General features: G+C 39.5%; 1 protein-coding gene across 1 annotated transcript; it reads right to left on the bottom strand.

The window, feature by feature from the left end:
• Positions 1-178: 178 nt before the first annotated feature.
• On the bottom strand, positions 179-17,586 carry LOC139942363 (DNA polymerase kappa-like). Its single transcript, XM_071939219.1, has 13 exons — positions 17,344-17,586; positions 12,390-12,593; positions 11,574-11,697; positions 11,342-11,453; positions 8,309-8,461; positions 7,376-8,156; positions 5,478-5,602; positions 4,950-5,116; positions 3,382-3,511; positions 2,381-2,552; positions 1,332-1,886; positions 450-507; positions 179-315 (listed from the first exon to the last, which is right to left on the bottom strand). The coding sequence occupies exons 2-13, from the start codon at positions 12,583-12,585 to the stop codon at positions 231-233; spliced, it is 2,658 nt and encodes an 885-aa protein (XP_071795320.1). The 5' UTR covers positions 12,586-12,593; positions 17,344-17,586; the 3' UTR covers positions 179-230.
• Positions 17,587-17,956: the final 370 nt, after the last annotated feature.

Below are 17,956 nucleotides of genomic sequence, written 5' to 3'. Positions count from 1 at the left end.
CTCGACTTCGTCTCGGTAAAATTATCAAGAACCAGGCCTCGTTGGGATTAAACCACTAGTTGAAAACCTCTTTACCACACATTGATTCCCTTAATCATTGACTTTGAATAAGATAAAGAAGCATATAGAATAAAGATAATTGGGCAAATTAATTATGAAAACTACTGATGAAGGCTGAAATTAAAATAGAGACCCACACATCTTTGTGCTTTTTGATTGATTGTATTCCATCAACTGAAGAATTTGTCCAGTGTATTGGTCTGTGTTTTCTCCTGTTTACGTCTCTTAGCAGCCGACTTGGGTCCTGATGAGCTTCTGTTGGACATAAGCAGATATTAATGGGATAGAATTGAGAGTCAATCAAGGAACTTTCATTAAAGAATTACTAAAAATGATCTGAACATGCCATTTTTATTTGTTTTATTTAGAAAATGCTGAAGTTACTTTACCTTTTCACCTTCATTGGTGATGGTGCCTCACAACTTGAACTCGGACGGTCTTGGGAAGCTGTTATTATAAAAACAATAAAGCACATTTGCCAATGCATAAAATAACTATTTATAAGGCACTGAACACAGTTAGTAATTGTCAACGACCAGTATTCTCACTTGGTGTATCAATTGCTCAATTGGTCCTTGAAGTGGCAAGAAAACAATGAAAATAAAAAAATCCTTCTTACTAAATAGTGTGCTTTAAGTCTTTTATTATTTTAGTGAGAAATTACCTCTTTCTCAAAAACTATGTTGCTTCAGAGGGAGTCGTTTCTCACAATGTTCTATACTATCAACAGCTTTCTGTTGCTCGTTACCAAGTAAGGTTTTATGCTAATATATATTTTGAGTTGTTACCAAACATGTATAAGGCCTTTAAAGGAACACGTTGCCTTGGATCGGTCGAGTTGGTCTTTGAAAAGCGTTTGTAACCGTTTTTTATAAAATACATATGGGTAGAAAGATGTTGTAAAAGTAGAATACAATGATCCACACAAACATGCCTCGAAATTGCGTGGTTTTCCTTTTACCTCGTCGACTAACACGTCGGCCATTTATGGGGGTCAAAATTTTGACTCCCATAAATGGCCGACCATGTTAGTTCGCACAGTAGAAGGAAAACCACGCAATTTCGAGGCAAACTTGTGTGGAGCATTGTATTCTACTTTTAAAACATCTTTCCAACCATATGCATTTTATAAAAAACGGTTACAAACGCTTTTGTTTTGACCAACTCGTCCGATCCAAGGCAACGTGTTCCTTTAACTTAACACACACATGTTATGACCACATGTAAAATGTACGCAATGTTGGACTTGAAATAAACGCATTATCGTTTACCTTGCTGTCGTAGCATGTCTTGTATTGCATCTCTATTCAGACACATATCCACATGCTCATTGAAGTCTTTCAAGTCTGGGCATGACTGTTGGATGCTACACACTGGGCAGATAAACTCTGATGACTGAACCAATTGGTCTCCAACTAGGGATAAGTCCTCCTCACCTGAGGTTTTTAATAGTTCTGATCCTCCAGTATCATTTGTAATCTGTTGTCCAGTTAAATGTGAAGGTTTCAAAAACGTATCATGAAATGTGATACCAAGTTTTGATTCAGTTGACGATGCAGATGATGTTAGTTTCGACTCTGACTTTATAGGGAAATGAGCTGTGTTATTCCATTCTGTTGTTTGTGTCTGTCCAGACGTGACTCCAAGAACAGTTTTATTCAATAACTCATTTGTTCCAAGGCGGTCATTGTCAACAGTCTTTGGCTGGATGTCTGGTTGCTGTTTGGGAGTTGTTGTTTCTTGTCGCTTCTTAAAGAATTTTGTGATGCTCTCTTGTTTGTTGGATGATGGTGCACCGCATGCCTGGAGGTTGGAAATTCTTACACCTTTAGAAATGCAATAAACAAATCAACATCAAAATCAAATACTTCAGTTTTGGGATAAATCTTCAAACACCTTGGCCAAGGGATCAGTTTTAATTGTTATCTTAAGATCTTAAGATACAAGCACCTGGATTTACACATTGTCTCAAATCAGCAACACCAAATTGGCAAACTCAGAGCCATACTTTGATTGTAGAAAGCTTCTCAATGTGAGCATGTTGAGAAGCAGATAAATGTCCTTATACAAAAACAACCAAATGGATGCAAGTTTTTGTGTTCTTTAAGGTTTCATGTGTACCAAAAAGTGGCACTTGATTTCTGTAGAAGCAACTGCTTTCGCTGCATAATGAATAAAGAAACACTGGTGATAAAACAGTGACACTTAACACCAACGACATTAAGTCGACTGATAAAACATTGACACTTAACACCAACGACATAAGTCAACTTTACTATCATGCAAGGCCTGAAATCTTACTTTCACTACCATCACTTACCCATTAGTCTTAGCCGCAGTGGTTCTGACTTGCAGTCATTGATCTCAGCTTTGAGTAGATCCTTAGCCACTCTGAATATACAGTCCGCTGTTTGGATGTATGAGGGCACAGAGTATGACTTGGTTTTGACTTCAAACTTAACTGTCTTCAGTTTGATGGTGACTGTCTTTCCCTTGAATAAATATGTTGAACTTCATTGATTTAAAGGTTTTTATACAGGAAGGCGCAAAATTATTTTTAAAACTGAATTAGAATATTAACTAAATGGTTCAAATAACATAATCAATACTCAGTAATTCACCACAGCAGTCATTTCGAATAGAGGCTATACGAAGATGTGTTTTTCTTGATAAATCTCGATTGTAAGCAGAAGTCCAAAGATGCACGGTGTCAGCGGGTCAGCACACACAAACAAATTATTACCGTCTGGGAAAACAACACTCGTCCACCTAGCACTTGGTTATCAAACGTTTTGGGGTATGATGCTTTCTCATCTGTTGCATTCACACTACCCTTTCCAGATTATGCCCAAGTAATTGATCCTTCATTCTATTATATTATTTAACAACGTATTTTCAAACCTTTTTCACCATAAACTTTTATGTTGTTTAAATTTATGTCTTTTTAGTATTTCCATTAATATTAACTCAACCTATAGGACAACAAAATAAAAAACTAGAGAAAGTCTGTGTTTTGATTGGTATCATTCGTCACTTTGCGTACCAGTTAAGAATAATGTATGTTTCAAACTCTATGAATAATTCATTAAAAAAACATGCAACCCAGTTGTTAAAGACCCCGAGGCCTCGCGTGTGGTCTCTCCACCTCTAGTCGCTTCTCTACAAAGCTCTCTAAACCACAAAGGTCTTGACAAAAGGCTAGAAAACATACCTTGTAAAACCCATTTGCAGGGGCATATTGTAAAACCCCCAATCATTATATTTAGCTCAAAGGGAGGTAAGTCTGAGTGTACTTGAGTGGCACCATTATTTCCAACTTACCATCAGCTCTTCCTTTAGTAAATCCTCTGCCAGGGCCTGACATAACTCATTACATTTATTGTAAAGATCAGCAGGCTGGTGTAACTCGCGGAATGTACGCTCTGTACTCATGCTCTTACGCTCACCATCTCTGAAATTGGACAAGACTTCTATTTTAAATTCTCAAATTCAAGTGAAATTTAAAATGTTGTAGTAGTGCTACTACTAGATTGGTACGAGGTGCGTGAATGATGTTTATTCTAATACGTCTCTCTTATGCATGACGTCATTACTCTTACTCAAGAGGCCACACGTCTGCCACCACTTGCACATGCTGTGCCTATGGCCTCGTTTTAGGTTAGAATTGTGATGTACTCATGCATAAATATTAAGAGAGGCGTATGTAACACCATTTCAACAATTGGTAGAACCCACTGCTTATGAAAGATTCAAATTAACTTCTCATCAATGTGGTCTACCAATTTTAAAACACTACTCTGGAACTCATGTTCAGCTCCTTAACAATAGAGGACTTTTTTTTCCACAGGACTTGTCAAGCAAGCTTCCATAAGTAGGACAATACTCGTAGAGCTACAGTATAATCATATTGAAATAATGGCTTACCCTTTACACAGAGTTTTGAAACAAAATTTAAATGCAGTGGACACTATTGGTGAAATAATTATCAGCATAAAACCTTGGGTATCTGTTGATACATTGTAGTATATAGCATTGTGAAAAACAGCTCCCTCTGAAGTAGCGTAGTTTTCGAGAAAGAAGTTATTTTTCACGAATTTGATTTCAAGACCTCAGAATTAGATTTTGAGGTCCTGAAATCAAGCATCTGAAAGCACAAAACTTTGTATGACAATTGAGTTATTTATTTCATTATTATTTCGCAACTTCGAAGACCAATTGAGCTCAAATTTTCACAGTTTGTTATTTTATGCATACATGTATGTTGAGATACACTAAGTGAGAAGACATGTCTTAGACAATTGACAATAGTGTCCAGTGTCTTTAAAGGCAGTGGACACTATTGGTAGTTATTTACAATAATTATCATCATAAAACCTCATTTGGTAACGAGTAATGGGTAAAGGTTGATGGTAGGACAAGCTTCCATTAGTAGGACAATACATGTAGAACTACAGTATAATCATATTGAAATAATGGCTTACCCTTTACACAGTGTTTTGAAACAAAATTTAAATGCAGTGGACAATATTGGTGAAACAATTATTAGCATAAAACCTTGGGTATCTGTTGATAGTATAAAGCATTGTGAGAAACGGCTCCCTCTGAAGTGAAGTAGTTTTTGAGAAAGAAGTGACTTTCAACGAATTTGATTTAGAGACCTAAAGTTTAGAATTTGAGGTCTCGAAATCAAGCATCTGAAAGCACACAACTTCGTGTGACAAGGGTGTTTTTTCTTTCATAGTTATCTTGCAACTCCGACGACCAATCAAGCTCAAATTTTCACAGGTTTGTTATTTTATGCATTAAAAAAAAATGTTGAGATACACCAAGTGAGAAGACTGGTCTTTGACAATTACCAATAGAGTCCATTGTCTATAAACGAATTGTACCTTTCAACTCTTGTTGAGCCAAGACCCAGCGATATACCCAAGAAGTGCTGTGAAGATGTTGGTGAAAACAGAAGTTGCAATAGAGCCCTCTGTTGGAAGAGATCTGTGCAGGTGTGGATGCCTAGAGCTGAGAGCAGCTTCTCAGTCACTTTTCCAATACCAGAAACCTGTAGCACATTCAAAGAATGGTTCATTATTGGGAGAAAATTTTCTTCTAGTACAGTCTGACAGTAGTACATTGTTGTGTTCTAAATGACAATATTGCTCACAAGTGGTTCAGATGTTCATGTGTTGGTCTCATGAATATTTTAAAATGAACAACCTCATGCCAATTATAACGCAGGGAAGTGAATATTTTTTTCTTTTACTAGCATTAACTTGCTAGAAGGTTGATGGGTTTTAACCATAGAGCTATTTCTTTTATATAGCTCTATGGTTTTAACAGTGTTCTGGTGAAATATAATTGATAACAAAATGCACAACCTTCCGGTAAGGTTTGGACAAGAAAACTTTTGTAAAGATTTGTACCTTACGAATAGGTAGCTCTTGTACAAACTCCATCACAGCATCTCTGTTGGGTAGAATACGATACTGACCATTTGGTTTATTCTTATCAGAACAGATCTTAGCCAGCATGGTGTTTGGTGCAATACCTGGAGAACAATTACAATGGTTCATCAAGTCTGAATAAATGTATTTTACCACTCAAACTAATACCAGACAAATTTATGATGTGTAAATTTATTTTGGGCAGTTACAACCATGCGTAAATCATTATCAACATACTACTGGATCCATACATGTATAGGATACTGTACTACAATGTTTATGAGGAGATAGTTATGATGATCCAATAACAATGACACAACTCATGGAACAATTTCAAACAGCATACTTGCATAGCAAAATATTTAGACTCAACAAATTCTGTGCACAATGAATGCTACTTGTTGAGATAGCAAACATTGACATGTTGATTCAAGGCAGTGGACACTATTGGTAATTCTCAAAGACCAGTCTTCTCACTTGGTGTATCTCAACATATACATAAAATAACTAAACTGTGAAAATTTGAGCTAAACTGGTCGTCGAAGTTGCGAGATAATAATGAAAGAAAAAACACCCTTGTCACACAAAGTTGTGTGCTTTCAGATGCTTGATTTCGAGACCTCAACTTCTAAACTTGAGGTCTCGAAATCAAATTTGTGGAAAATTACTACTCTTTCGAAAACTATTCACTTCAGAGGGAACCGTTTCTCACAATGTTTTATACCATCAACCTCTCCCCATTACTCGTTACCAAGGAAGGTTTTATGCGTTAATTATTTTGCGTAGCTACATGTAAGTGTCCACTGAATTGGCTCACATTCATTCAAATACAGTAGGCTCTACAGTAGGCCCTGCTGTATTTGAAAAAAAAAAATAATAATCTAGACTTGATACAATTTGAAAGGCCTGCGTATTTCTTTATCCATTGGAATAGTCTGCCGCCAAGCATGTGTGGAATCAGGAAGTCAACAGCAAACAAAAGTACTGTACCAAGCGGAACATTTAACATCGCTATCCACAATGTTCCTTTGTTTCTAGGGGAACCTCACATCCTCGGAGGATTTCTTCAGAAAGGGAATGTAGCGGGTGTGTTTATTAAACAACCGCGTACATTAAAAGCGGTACTATTCCCAGTGTAGTCTTTTTCAAACCAATGCCCCATTTTCAGAAGGGCCAAAGTGTGTTCTACATGTATTGAAGGACTTTTAAGAAAAACTTTTCAGACACATTGTACGTAAAATCAAACACTTCTCCTTTTGTTTAAGTTAAGTGACATCCCAAATTGGTTTTGTACACGAGAGCAAAGCAAGTCTGTCTTTGGTACACATGTACATGAATTTATCAAAACACCCCAATCCTGTTGGTCGTCGGTTTCCTGCTATTGTACATGCATATGAACAACCCACAGCTAGCAATGGAGCAACTTACTGCCCATAACTACAGTGTTCATTTTCTTGGTCGATTCTGAATGGATTTTGTTCATTATTTTTAAGGGTCAAAATCAATGTCCTTTTCCTGTGCAAATTTCATGAGGATTAATAGACAGGTCAGAGAGGAGATCCAGTATAATACAGCCCAACAGACAGACAGACAGGTTTAGCAACTTTACCCATCTGCACTAGCAGTAAGTTGTGTTTCCTGTTCAAAGCAGCCCAACAGACAGACAGACAGACAGACAGACAGGTTTAGCAACTTTACCCATCTGCACTAGCAGTAAGTTGTTTCCTGTTCAAAGCAGCCCAACAGACAGACAGACAGACAGACAGGTTTAGCAACTTTACCCATCTGCACTAGCAGTAAGTTTGTGTTTCCTGTTCAAAGCAGCCCAACAGACAGACAGACAGACAGACACATTTAGCAACTTATAAGTTGCTTACCTGCACTAGCTGTAAGTTGTGTTTCCTGTTCAATGCGAAATCGAATCTCTTCTACAACCTCTTCAACTGTCAAACCAAAGGTCCTACATCTCCTTGGTTTTGAATAGATTGACCTCATTTCTTTAGGAATGTCCTCATGAACAGTACATGTGGATAACATTGCTGTGGAGTGGTCAGGGTTATCAAGGGCCACCTCAGGTGAGAAAAGTTGAGATGTTCCTGAGTAGTTATCATCTTTGAAAGAAGACTTTATGTCCATGTCATCCCTGGTGCCCTTGTTGCTCATCATCAGCTTTGTTTGGGATAATGTTTTTTCAGGAAAATCCAAATTTGATTTGAGGGTGGAGAGGGGAGGGGTTTCCTTTGCAACATGACCGTTGTCACTAGCCATCTCTGTACCATTCCTGGTGTCTTGTCTAGTGCTATCAGATTTCTCATGTCCTCTGTCATCTTTCTTAACATGCACTCCCTCTACAATGCCATCGTTATCAAACCCTTTTACATCGGTCTTCCAATCACCATACTCAAACGTCCTCTCATCCTCAGACATAACTTTCCTTTTCTCCAAATGGTCTGTCAAATCAAAGTAGGCCTCATCAAGACTTACTGGGCAGAAGTACGGATCATAAATGCCCAGGATTTCTCGAACCTGCTTGCTGACAGCTCGGTACTTGTCAAAGTTTGTGGGGGTGATGATAAGTTCAGGACATAGTTTCTTTGCGATGAAGCCAGGCATGGCTGCTCGGACTCCATAGCGTCGGGCTTGATAGTTGGAGGTGCACTGTAAGGACACACAAATGAGAAATAAGATGGTCAAATTACGGTTCAGGGTTTAATTTACCCATGTAACATCATACTCAAATCACTGACAGCAATGAGTAATTAATTGTCTATTGTACAAGTCATAGGTTATGGTTGGGGGACATTACCTACCAGCATACTCATACTACCCACGGCCATGGGTTTATTCTTGAGGCTTGGCTTATCTCTCATCTCTACAGCGGCATAGAAGGCATCCATATCCAAGTGAACAATACTGCGATTGAAACTCCTGGAAGATTCCAACTCGGCAACCATCATATCCACCTCAGAAATAAGGAAATCAATTGTTGTTAATTTTCTTCCAAAATTACTGAGAACTTTAAAGTTTTATCCTCCCTGTGACGCCACAAACTGACATTGTATACAAAACCGCCATTTGCTTTTAAATTTGTACAAAGTAAAAACAATACAATATTAGTCAATGACCAATATTTCACAGCTTCAAGAGTTTCGTAATTTTAATCATAAAATAATGCGTTGCAACATTTGCTGATAAAGTTAAAATTTTCATTTCCACAATGCGCAGCCCATCCACTTTGCTCAAAGGTGAATACACTGTAACAAACCTGTTGTGTGGCTTGTTTGCTGACCTCATGCAATTTTGTAGTATCTACAGTAGTTGAATGTGTCACTTGTGAATACAGAATTTGTCTGTTTTGCCGTTACATTTTTGTTTCACAAACTGACACACATATTGTTTATCACTTAAGGACATAACAATTTAAAAACACTTTCTTGATCAAGTTCAAACATAAAAATAAATAATAACACATGTAGTCGCTTTTCACACCCGAAAGGCGTCTCATCAAAACGCTCCAACTCCAGCATCAAAAGCCAGCTAACATGTACAAAAAAACCTCTTTATAATCACTCAGCATTTTTGAAGAATTGTTGTGCCTTTGCCTTATAAATCTTTGATTGCTTGTTTTTGGTAGTAACTATGTATGTCAAACCTCCTTACAAACCTCTGATAGTACTTTTTATAACACCCCTTACCAGTATTCTGCCTTTTCATTGGTTTAGAGCGCGTCACATGATATGTCTTAGTTTTACTAGACGACGGCCATGTGATAGTGCATCGGTTTGCCGTGTGATAGTGCATCGTTTGACGTGCGCTAGTCCAAAGACTATCACACCGCATGCAGTACCCAGACGTCCGTTGCGTGTACGAGGATGATAAATTAATAGTCTGTAACCATTTTCGGATTACATGACACATCATGCAGCACAGTAAAAGTTTTCGCAGTCTGTATTCGCGTCGTCCGTGGATTGTAGCATTCAGGTCTGTAACTTAATAATAATAGTACAGTATTTAGAAATGCTTGGGGTGTTATAAAACAAATATTGACTGCTTTTACTCGTGCAATGGTTAAAACTATGACTCCCTAGGTGATCCCCGGAGCGTTCTCTTTTCGCTCGCTAGAGAAAATAGAACGCTCCGGGGATCACCTCGGGAGTCATAGTTTTAACCATAGCACTCGAAGCAGTCAATATTTGTATACTAGCTATATATCCAACACAACTGAGATGCATTTTTGATGCAATCCATCTATTTCATTTGATTTAAAGGCACTGTACACGTTTGGTGATTGCCAAAGACCAGTGTTCTCACTTGGTGTAAGCATAAAATAACAAGCCTGTGAAAATTCGGGCTCAATTGGTCATCGAAGTTGCGAGAAAATTATTAAAAACAAAAAAACCAAATTTGTGTGCTTTCAGATAGGAATAAAAATTAATATTTTAGTGAGAAATTACCTCTTTCTCACAAATTATGTTACTTCATGAGGGCGTCGTTTCCCACAATGTTTTATACTATCAACAGCTCTCCAATGCTCGTTACCAAGTCAGTTTTTAAAGTTAATATCTGTTTTGAGTAATTACCAAACGTGTACTTTCCCTTTAAAGGCAGTAGACACTATTGGTAGTTACATGTACTCAAAATAATTATAAGCAGAAAACATTACTTGGTAACGAGCAATGGGGAGCTGTTGATAACATAAAACATTGTGAGAAACAGCTCCCTCTGAAGTGACGTATTATATATAGTTTTCAAGAAAGAAGCAATTTTCCACGAATTTGATTTTGAGACCTCATAATTAGATTTTGAGGTCCCGAAATTAAGCATCTGAAAGCACACAACTTGTATGCATATGTTGAGATACACCAAGTGAGAAGACTGGTCTTTGATATTGAACAATAGTGTCCAGCGTCTTTAAATACAACATGTTTTTCATTACAGTGCATTTTTAAGTGCCATTATTTAAGCAACATAAAAATGGGTTCGTCTATAAAAGAAGTCTAAAGTGAAGACTGTAACCAGAGGTACATCTTGATCCAGGGGTGTGGAATGGGCATTAGCACCCACGGCAAAACCTCAATACATTGAGAAGGGTACGAAACTACTGGCCACTCAGTTCCCCTTACAAAATGAGGCAGGGTCCCAATTGGCGTCTACAGCTAGGTTTCCGCTTCACACGCCTCTCTTAGAATGCATGAGTTACGTCACAATTCTAAACCAAAATGAGGCTCAACTGCAAGTGGAGGCAGACGTGCGCCTATAGCCTCATTTTGGGTAAGAATTATGACGTCATGCATGAATATTATGAGGGCATATTAGCAACAGCCGTAGCCGCAGCTGTAGATGCCAATTTAGACACGGATTGAGTCTCTATCTAAACCTCATTGGTGACCAACACCTCAGATGTCACCCCTGCATAATGTCTTCCAACTACTGTTTGATCATGCTTAAAGGAACATGTTACCTTGGATCGGTAGAGTTGGTCTTTAAAAAGTGTTTGTAATCGTTTGTTATAAAATGCAGGGTTAGATAGATGTTTTAAAAGTAGAATACAATGATCCAAGCAAATTTGCCGCGAACTTGTGCGGTTTTCCTTTAACTTTACCAACTAACATGGTCGGCCATTTATGAGAGTCAAAAATTTCACTCCCATAAATGGCCAACCGTGTTAGTCGACTAGGTAAAAGGATAGCCGCGTGCAATTTCGAGTGACACTTGTGTGGATCATTGTATTCTACTTTTAAACTATCTCTCTAACTATATGCATTTCATACAAATGATTTAAAACAATTTTCAAAGACCAACCAGTCCGATCCAAGGCAACATGTTCCTTTAATTACATTTACCTGTGCAAGTGCAATTGATTTCTGTTGTTCAGAGATGCCATCTAGCTGCTGCTTCATGCGTTCTATTCTTTGGTTGACCTGGGCCTCTTTCTTTCGCTCATTTTCATAGAATCTAATGTGTAGACAGACAATTGTTTCCATTTATTGTGCAAAATATTGTTTTAGTAATAATGATGTTTTTTCTCTCATGGAATAACCTTTAATCTCTAATCGATTTTTCTTAATTCCTCACCTTGATCCCTTGGAAGTTTCTATGATTATCTTATTGATCTTCTCCTTATTAAGTCCATCCATACCAGCTTTGTTGTCATTCAGGGCTATCCGAGACATATTGCTGCTAGTCTGGTCAGAGGAGACTAAAAGCACAAACATCCAAACAAAGTATATTCTTCAATCCACGTATTTCAATTGCATTTCATGCATACATTACAGTGTAGTACAATAAATGGCTTTGAGCCTTATAACACAGCTTCAAAACATCATCTATCTTGTTTTTACTGCATAAACCCCCGCCACTGGACTATAAAGGTGCAGACCCTCATGCATGCAATCTTCTACAAAGTTTAAATTTCATTTTTTAAAGGAGTGTTTTTAACTTATTGGCATCAGGGACTGGTTTAACTTGTGGCGGAAGTGAGGTCCTGATCTTATTATTATGGAAATTAAAGAGTGGAGACGAGTTCTTAAACACCCATTCATAAATACCCCAGACAGTTTCTCTACTCCTATTGGTGGAGAGCGCGTCACGTGGGGGTGTTTAAACAGTTGATAATGACCAGCTGGAGCTGTTTATAACCGACTGGTCTCCGCGTGTCGCGCGTGCAAGATTATCACGCGGAACGCAATTCATAGCTATTAGTAACAGCGCGTATTCTATTTCTAAGCGCGTGCGCGTACACACAACCCATGCCCATCAAACAGATTCTTCACAAAGTTTTGGAGAAAAAAAAAGTGTAACAAAATGCAGGTGTTACTATGGTTACTATTTAAATGTTCACAATTTTTAATTTCGAAAAGCTTTTATTATAATTAATATACTCTTGCCTACCATCTGAATTTCCATTCGCCTCTTCATCTTCAGTTTGGAAGACAGAGCGACTGGCGTCAGTCCAAACTTCCCCATCATCAAATCGCTCAGTCCATCCCGATCCTTCATCATCAATTTCATTTGCCATTTCTTCATCTTGGCCAAATTGCCATTTCATCCTCCTGCCCACTTCCAGAGTAGCTGACTGACAGTTCATGGTGATTCCTTTTTAGAAAGTTTTTAAAGAGAAAATATCAAATTATTATATTGGTCTGATGTCATGATGCTGAAATTGTATGAGTAAGATGTTACTTTTACCTGTAACTTGCAGTTACAATGTACAATACTGTACAAATGTAGTCATGGGCGTCAATCTGTCTTGAAAGATATTCAAGACAGATTGAATTTAAGCAGATCTATGGATTGAGGAGTGGCTGACATGTTGAAAACAGAGGGTAGTGGTAAATGGTTGCAAATCAGAAAGAGGGTAGTGGTAAATCTGTAAATGGTTGCAAATCAGAAAGGCAAGCAGTTGTGAGTGGTGTACCTCAGGGCTCAGTCCTCGATCCAATCTTTTTTGTCAATGACATTGAGGATGGCACTGTATGCAACCTGTGTAAGTTTGCCGATGACACAAAGCTACATGTACGCACTGTTTTAGTTAAGTCAGAAGAAGATGCTTATAAATATAGAGTACAAGAAGATCTTCACAAGCTCAATCAATGATTTGAAGAGTGGCAGATGCCGTTTAACCTTAAGAAGTGTCATGTGATGCACCTTGGTCACAATAACCCTATATAAGGAGCTATGCGATGAATGGGCACATCCTTACATCGGTAGACGAGGAGAAAGATCTGTGTGTGACAATACACAAATCACTTAAATTCTCAAGACACTGTGCAGTAAGCAGCGAAAAAAGCAAACATAATTGCTAGAATCATCTACAGAAATTTCAGAGTCACGAGTACGGTAAATATGTGATCCTTAAACTGTACATTTTTTTGCACTTTGCTGACGATATCGATGGCCTAGCTGGAGAAGAACAGGAGCTTGCCAAACTAGTGGAAAGCCTTGACAAAACATCCTCATCCTATGGCAAGGAAATCATTCCAGAGAAGACCAAACTCATGACCAACAGTATCAACGATATCACCACTGACATCACAGTCAATGGCAGGAAGCTTGACACTGTCAAATCTTTCAAGTACCTGGGAGCTGTTGTAAGTGATCAAGGGTCTAAACCAGCAGCGCTGACTAAACTGAAGCCCATCTGGAATGACACGAACATCAAGCTCAGCTCAAAAATAAGACTGATGTGCTCATTGGTCATCTCCGTCTTCCTCACCAACGAGGAGGTACGGACCAGAATCAGGCAAGTCATTGGACCCTACGAAGATCTCCTGACCACTGTAATAAAACGTAAACTGAAGTGGTATGCATGGGCACATTTCACGATCATCAGGACTTGCTAAGACGATCCTGCAAGGCACTGTACCAGGAAGAAGAAAGAGAGGCAGGCAGAGAAAAAGGTGGAAAAAGGTGGGAGGACAACATCATGGAGTGGACGGGTCTCAGGCTGATTGACTCCCTGAGAAAGTCCGAGGATCGAAAAGGATGGAGGAAACTAACTGACAAATCTTCAAGGGGTGCCCCCACGGTCAAAAGACTATGGGGTAGATGAGAAAATAGAATTAGCTGTTGCAAACAACTTACCAACCAAATGGACCAAGAGTATAAATGCTAAAAATAGTTAATGGCCTGACGTTTCGACCCTAGCAGAGTCTTTCTCGAAGGCTAAAAGGATAGATGAGATGAGAAACCGTACTTGAATCTCTGGTGAGACCGATTCTCAATTACTGCACTCCACTGTGGTGTCCTTACTTAGAGAAAGACATCAAAGTCTTGGAAAAGGTTCACTGAAGGATGACAAGGATGATACCAGAGCTAAAGGATAAACCATGAAGACCGACTTAAGGCACTTTTTGAACTCTGAAAACCAGAAGACTAATGAGAGGTGACTTGATTGAGGTGTTCCGCATCCTAAAGGGAGTCGATCACCTGGGGAGCCATAGCAAATACTAACAAGGGGTCACTCAAATAAACTGAAGTCATCCCTCAACATACATGTATGTCACCACTCATTCAGCCAGAGAGTGGTGAACTGGTGGAACAGGCTCCAGGAACCCTTTTTATTTTTTTTACAGCTGATACGTTCTCCATTTAAAAAATGAACTTGACAAGAGGTCCTGGGGTAAATGGGATATGACACAGGCTATGGCTCTTTACCCCATGGCCAGCTTGCAGGCAAAGACAGCTAAACGGCCATCTACAGTGGGCCCAATTTCATAGAGCTGCTTAAGCACAAAATTTTGCTTAAGCAAAAAATTGATTGCTTAGTAAAATCAGATTACCGGCCAAGACTCCACTCAATTGTTATGCTAAGTAAACAACAGCTAAATACTAGTCATATGGCATATAGGTATGGCATGAAATTTTGGTCAGTAACATGTGTAAAATAAGCGAGCTATTTTCGTGCTTAAGAAATTTTTTTGCTTAAAGACCTGCTTGAACGAATATGTGAAGTCGTAAACTTTGCTGAAATTCACTTTAGGGGAATCGAGTCATATGACTATAAAAAGATTTCAATTGTGTAAAAAAAACAATCATTTTGAATGCCCTTATCAAGGGCTTTTCTGAGAGATTTGTCAAAAGCCCTGTTACGTAATCACTTTCAAAACGTCATCTCTGGGAGCTCCAATTTGTAAAGCCCTTGGTGAGACAGGTGAGTATGGCACAACATAACTTTCGTATTCGGTAGTCCAGAGCTTTTTCATTTCAAGCACACCGAAATCTGAGACCGCGACACCGGGCCCACTAAAAATGTGGTGTCATTCGTTGCCCCCACCCAGCCAGGTCCAGGTTTTCTATAATGCAGGCCAGCCCATGGGCTATTAGTGTAGTTGCACTTATGATTCAACTCGGTCTGCCCAAGTCACCTCGGTCACAGTCAACTCGGTCCCAAGTCAACTCGGTCCCAAGCCAACTCGGTCCCAAGCCAACTCGGTCAACTTGGTCCCAAGCCAACTCGGTCCGTACTTGTTGACGGAAAGTTCTTTGAATTGGAAAAACAAATAACTAATGTCCTTTGACTTTGTACATTAAACGAGATGAGTGTGCACCGCGATCTCCAGGGTACATGTATATCCAATGCCTTCAATAGCGTCCCACTTGTTTTTTCATTCAACATGACATGTGTTTGTTTCACTTTTGAATATTAAGAATTTCAACTGAAAAACAATGAGTTCAAATGTTTCTTTGCTTTCAACCAGAGTATTGTTTTTTGTATGGCTCTCAACAATTAACATTAATTGACAAACATTAACAATTGAGTCCTCTTTGATTTCTTGAAAACAGATGTTTATTTTATCAACAAATTTCCTCTAAAACACAAAACAAAACTTCCAGCTAATTTCTTTTTACATGTAATAAAGAGAAAAGAAAAAAAACTTGGCCTACCAATAAAATAATAAAATTTAAGAAAACTAAGGTTGGTTGAAAACAAAAAGTAAGTAAATTCTCACACAAACATTTAATATCAAGCTAACTTACACGAAACAGTACCAATAAAATAATTTTAAAAACATTAAGGCATGTAAGGTTGGTCAAAGGACCGAGTTGACTTGAGACCGAGTTGACTTGGGACCGAGTTGACTTGGGACCAATAGTTGACTTGGGAGCGAGTTGGACTTGGGAGCGAGTTGACTTTGGACCGAGTTGACTTGGGACCGAGTTGACTTGGGACCGAGTTGACTTGGGACCAATAGTTGACTTGGGAGCGAGTTGACTTGGAAGCGAGTTGACTTTGGAGCGAGTTGACTTGGGCCCGAGTTGACTAGGGCCCGAGTTGACTTGGGACCGAGTTGACTTGGGACCGAGTTGACTAGGGACCGAGTTGACTTGGGACCGAGTTGACTTGGGACCGAGTTGACATGGGACCGAGTTGACTTGGGACCAAGTTGACTAGGGACCGAGTTGACTTGGGACAGAGTTGACTTGGGACCGAGTTGACTTGGGACCGAGTTGACTTGGGACCGAGTTGACTTTGGACCGAGTTGACTTGGGAGCGAGTTGGCTTGGGACTGAGTTGACTAGGGACCGAGTTGACTGGGACCGAGTTGACTGGGACTGAGTTGACCGGTACCCGTTGCGATAACATAATCCTCCTTCCTGACGGGGAGTTTACGTTATATATCGCAACTTGAATTGAACTATATATGGCTGTGGGCATGGCGGGACACACAGGACAGGGTTTGGTCACTTGGTCTTAGGGAGCGTCTCAAAAGTCGGAACGGTAGGAACGTTCTTTTTGGATCGCAAGAGTATCCCCGCCGCTTTACTTGGACCGGTCCTTTGGACCGCCAGAGCGATCTTTTGAATCGTTCCAAATGCGTGACCGCGTCCAATCTCATGTTAGAACGTTCCTAATGTCATGATGTTGCGATCCTGCGGGCATATGCCCGCAGGAACGTTCTTTTGCGCTAGGAACGTGCCCGACTTTTGAGACGCTCCCTTACTCAGTCAGTCAGTGCAATACTGTCTTGGGCTTCCTGAAAAAAAAGGTGGTCAAAAAGCTGGCGGGACATTTTGATAGTGTCCCCCACCGGCACCCCAATTTTGATAGTGTGTGTCCCCCCCCCCCCCCCCCGGCACCCTCCACCCCCCCCCCCCCCCCTCCCCCACCCCCCATCCCTCCCCTGCCTGATTGACAGGGGGAAGTTTCCGTATGGCGCCACCACTTACTTTTTCATTCGATATGAAATAATATAGATAGCTAACAGGAAAGTTATCCGTAATCAGCAGTCAAGTTATTGGGATGAGTTGAATGTTCCGATGTCATTATTGTCACATGGATCATGGATGTTGTTGCTAACAAAGTTAGCATGGTACAGTTTGGTAAAATAGTAATAAAACTTACATAGTATAGAGAAAGGACCCATCCGGTAACTATCAAATCAAGTCGGGCGCCGTGATTCGGGCGCCGTGATTCGGGCGCCGTAAATTTTAAAGCAACATTATTATCCAATTCCAACTTTCGAGCATAGACATGATAGAGAAAGTTTCGGGAAGAGCTACACGGACGCGCAAACATGAGTCGAGTAGCTACATTTGTACATCAGCAGTACACACACACATGGAGCGCTACGATGTAGCTTGCTACCTAGCCTCAAACTAGTCTTGTTTCAAGTTCTTCTAAATAGTCAGGAGATATTCAAATAAAAATGTTTTAGAATTGTCCATATTTTAGAACATCCAAATAATCCTCAGAAGTTCCTTCGATTTTTTTTCTTTCATTTGAATGATGAAAATAATGAAATTGAAATAATGAATGGATGGATGCGACCGCCAATATATGGAAAAAACTGTGACAGAAACTTAACGACTTGTTTACAAGTCTACTGCCGACCCTCTGCAGGTCAGCCGGTACTCCTAGAACTATTTCGTCCGGCTATCGTCTCCCGTAACGGGAGACGATAGCCGGACGAAACCAAAATAGTTCTAGGAGTAGCCAGCCGGCAGCCGGTTCGCAG

Source organism: Asterias amurensis, chromosome 9, assembly GCF_032118995.1.
Source record: "Asterias amurensis chromosome 9, ASM3211899v1".
In the NCBI taxonomy this organism is placed as follows: Eukaryota; Metazoa; Echinodermata; class Asteroidea; order Forcipulatida; family Asteriidae; genus Asterias; species Asterias amurensis.
Note: the sequence above shows the minus strand (reverse complement) of the source record. Positions and strands in the feature narration are given on the sequence as shown.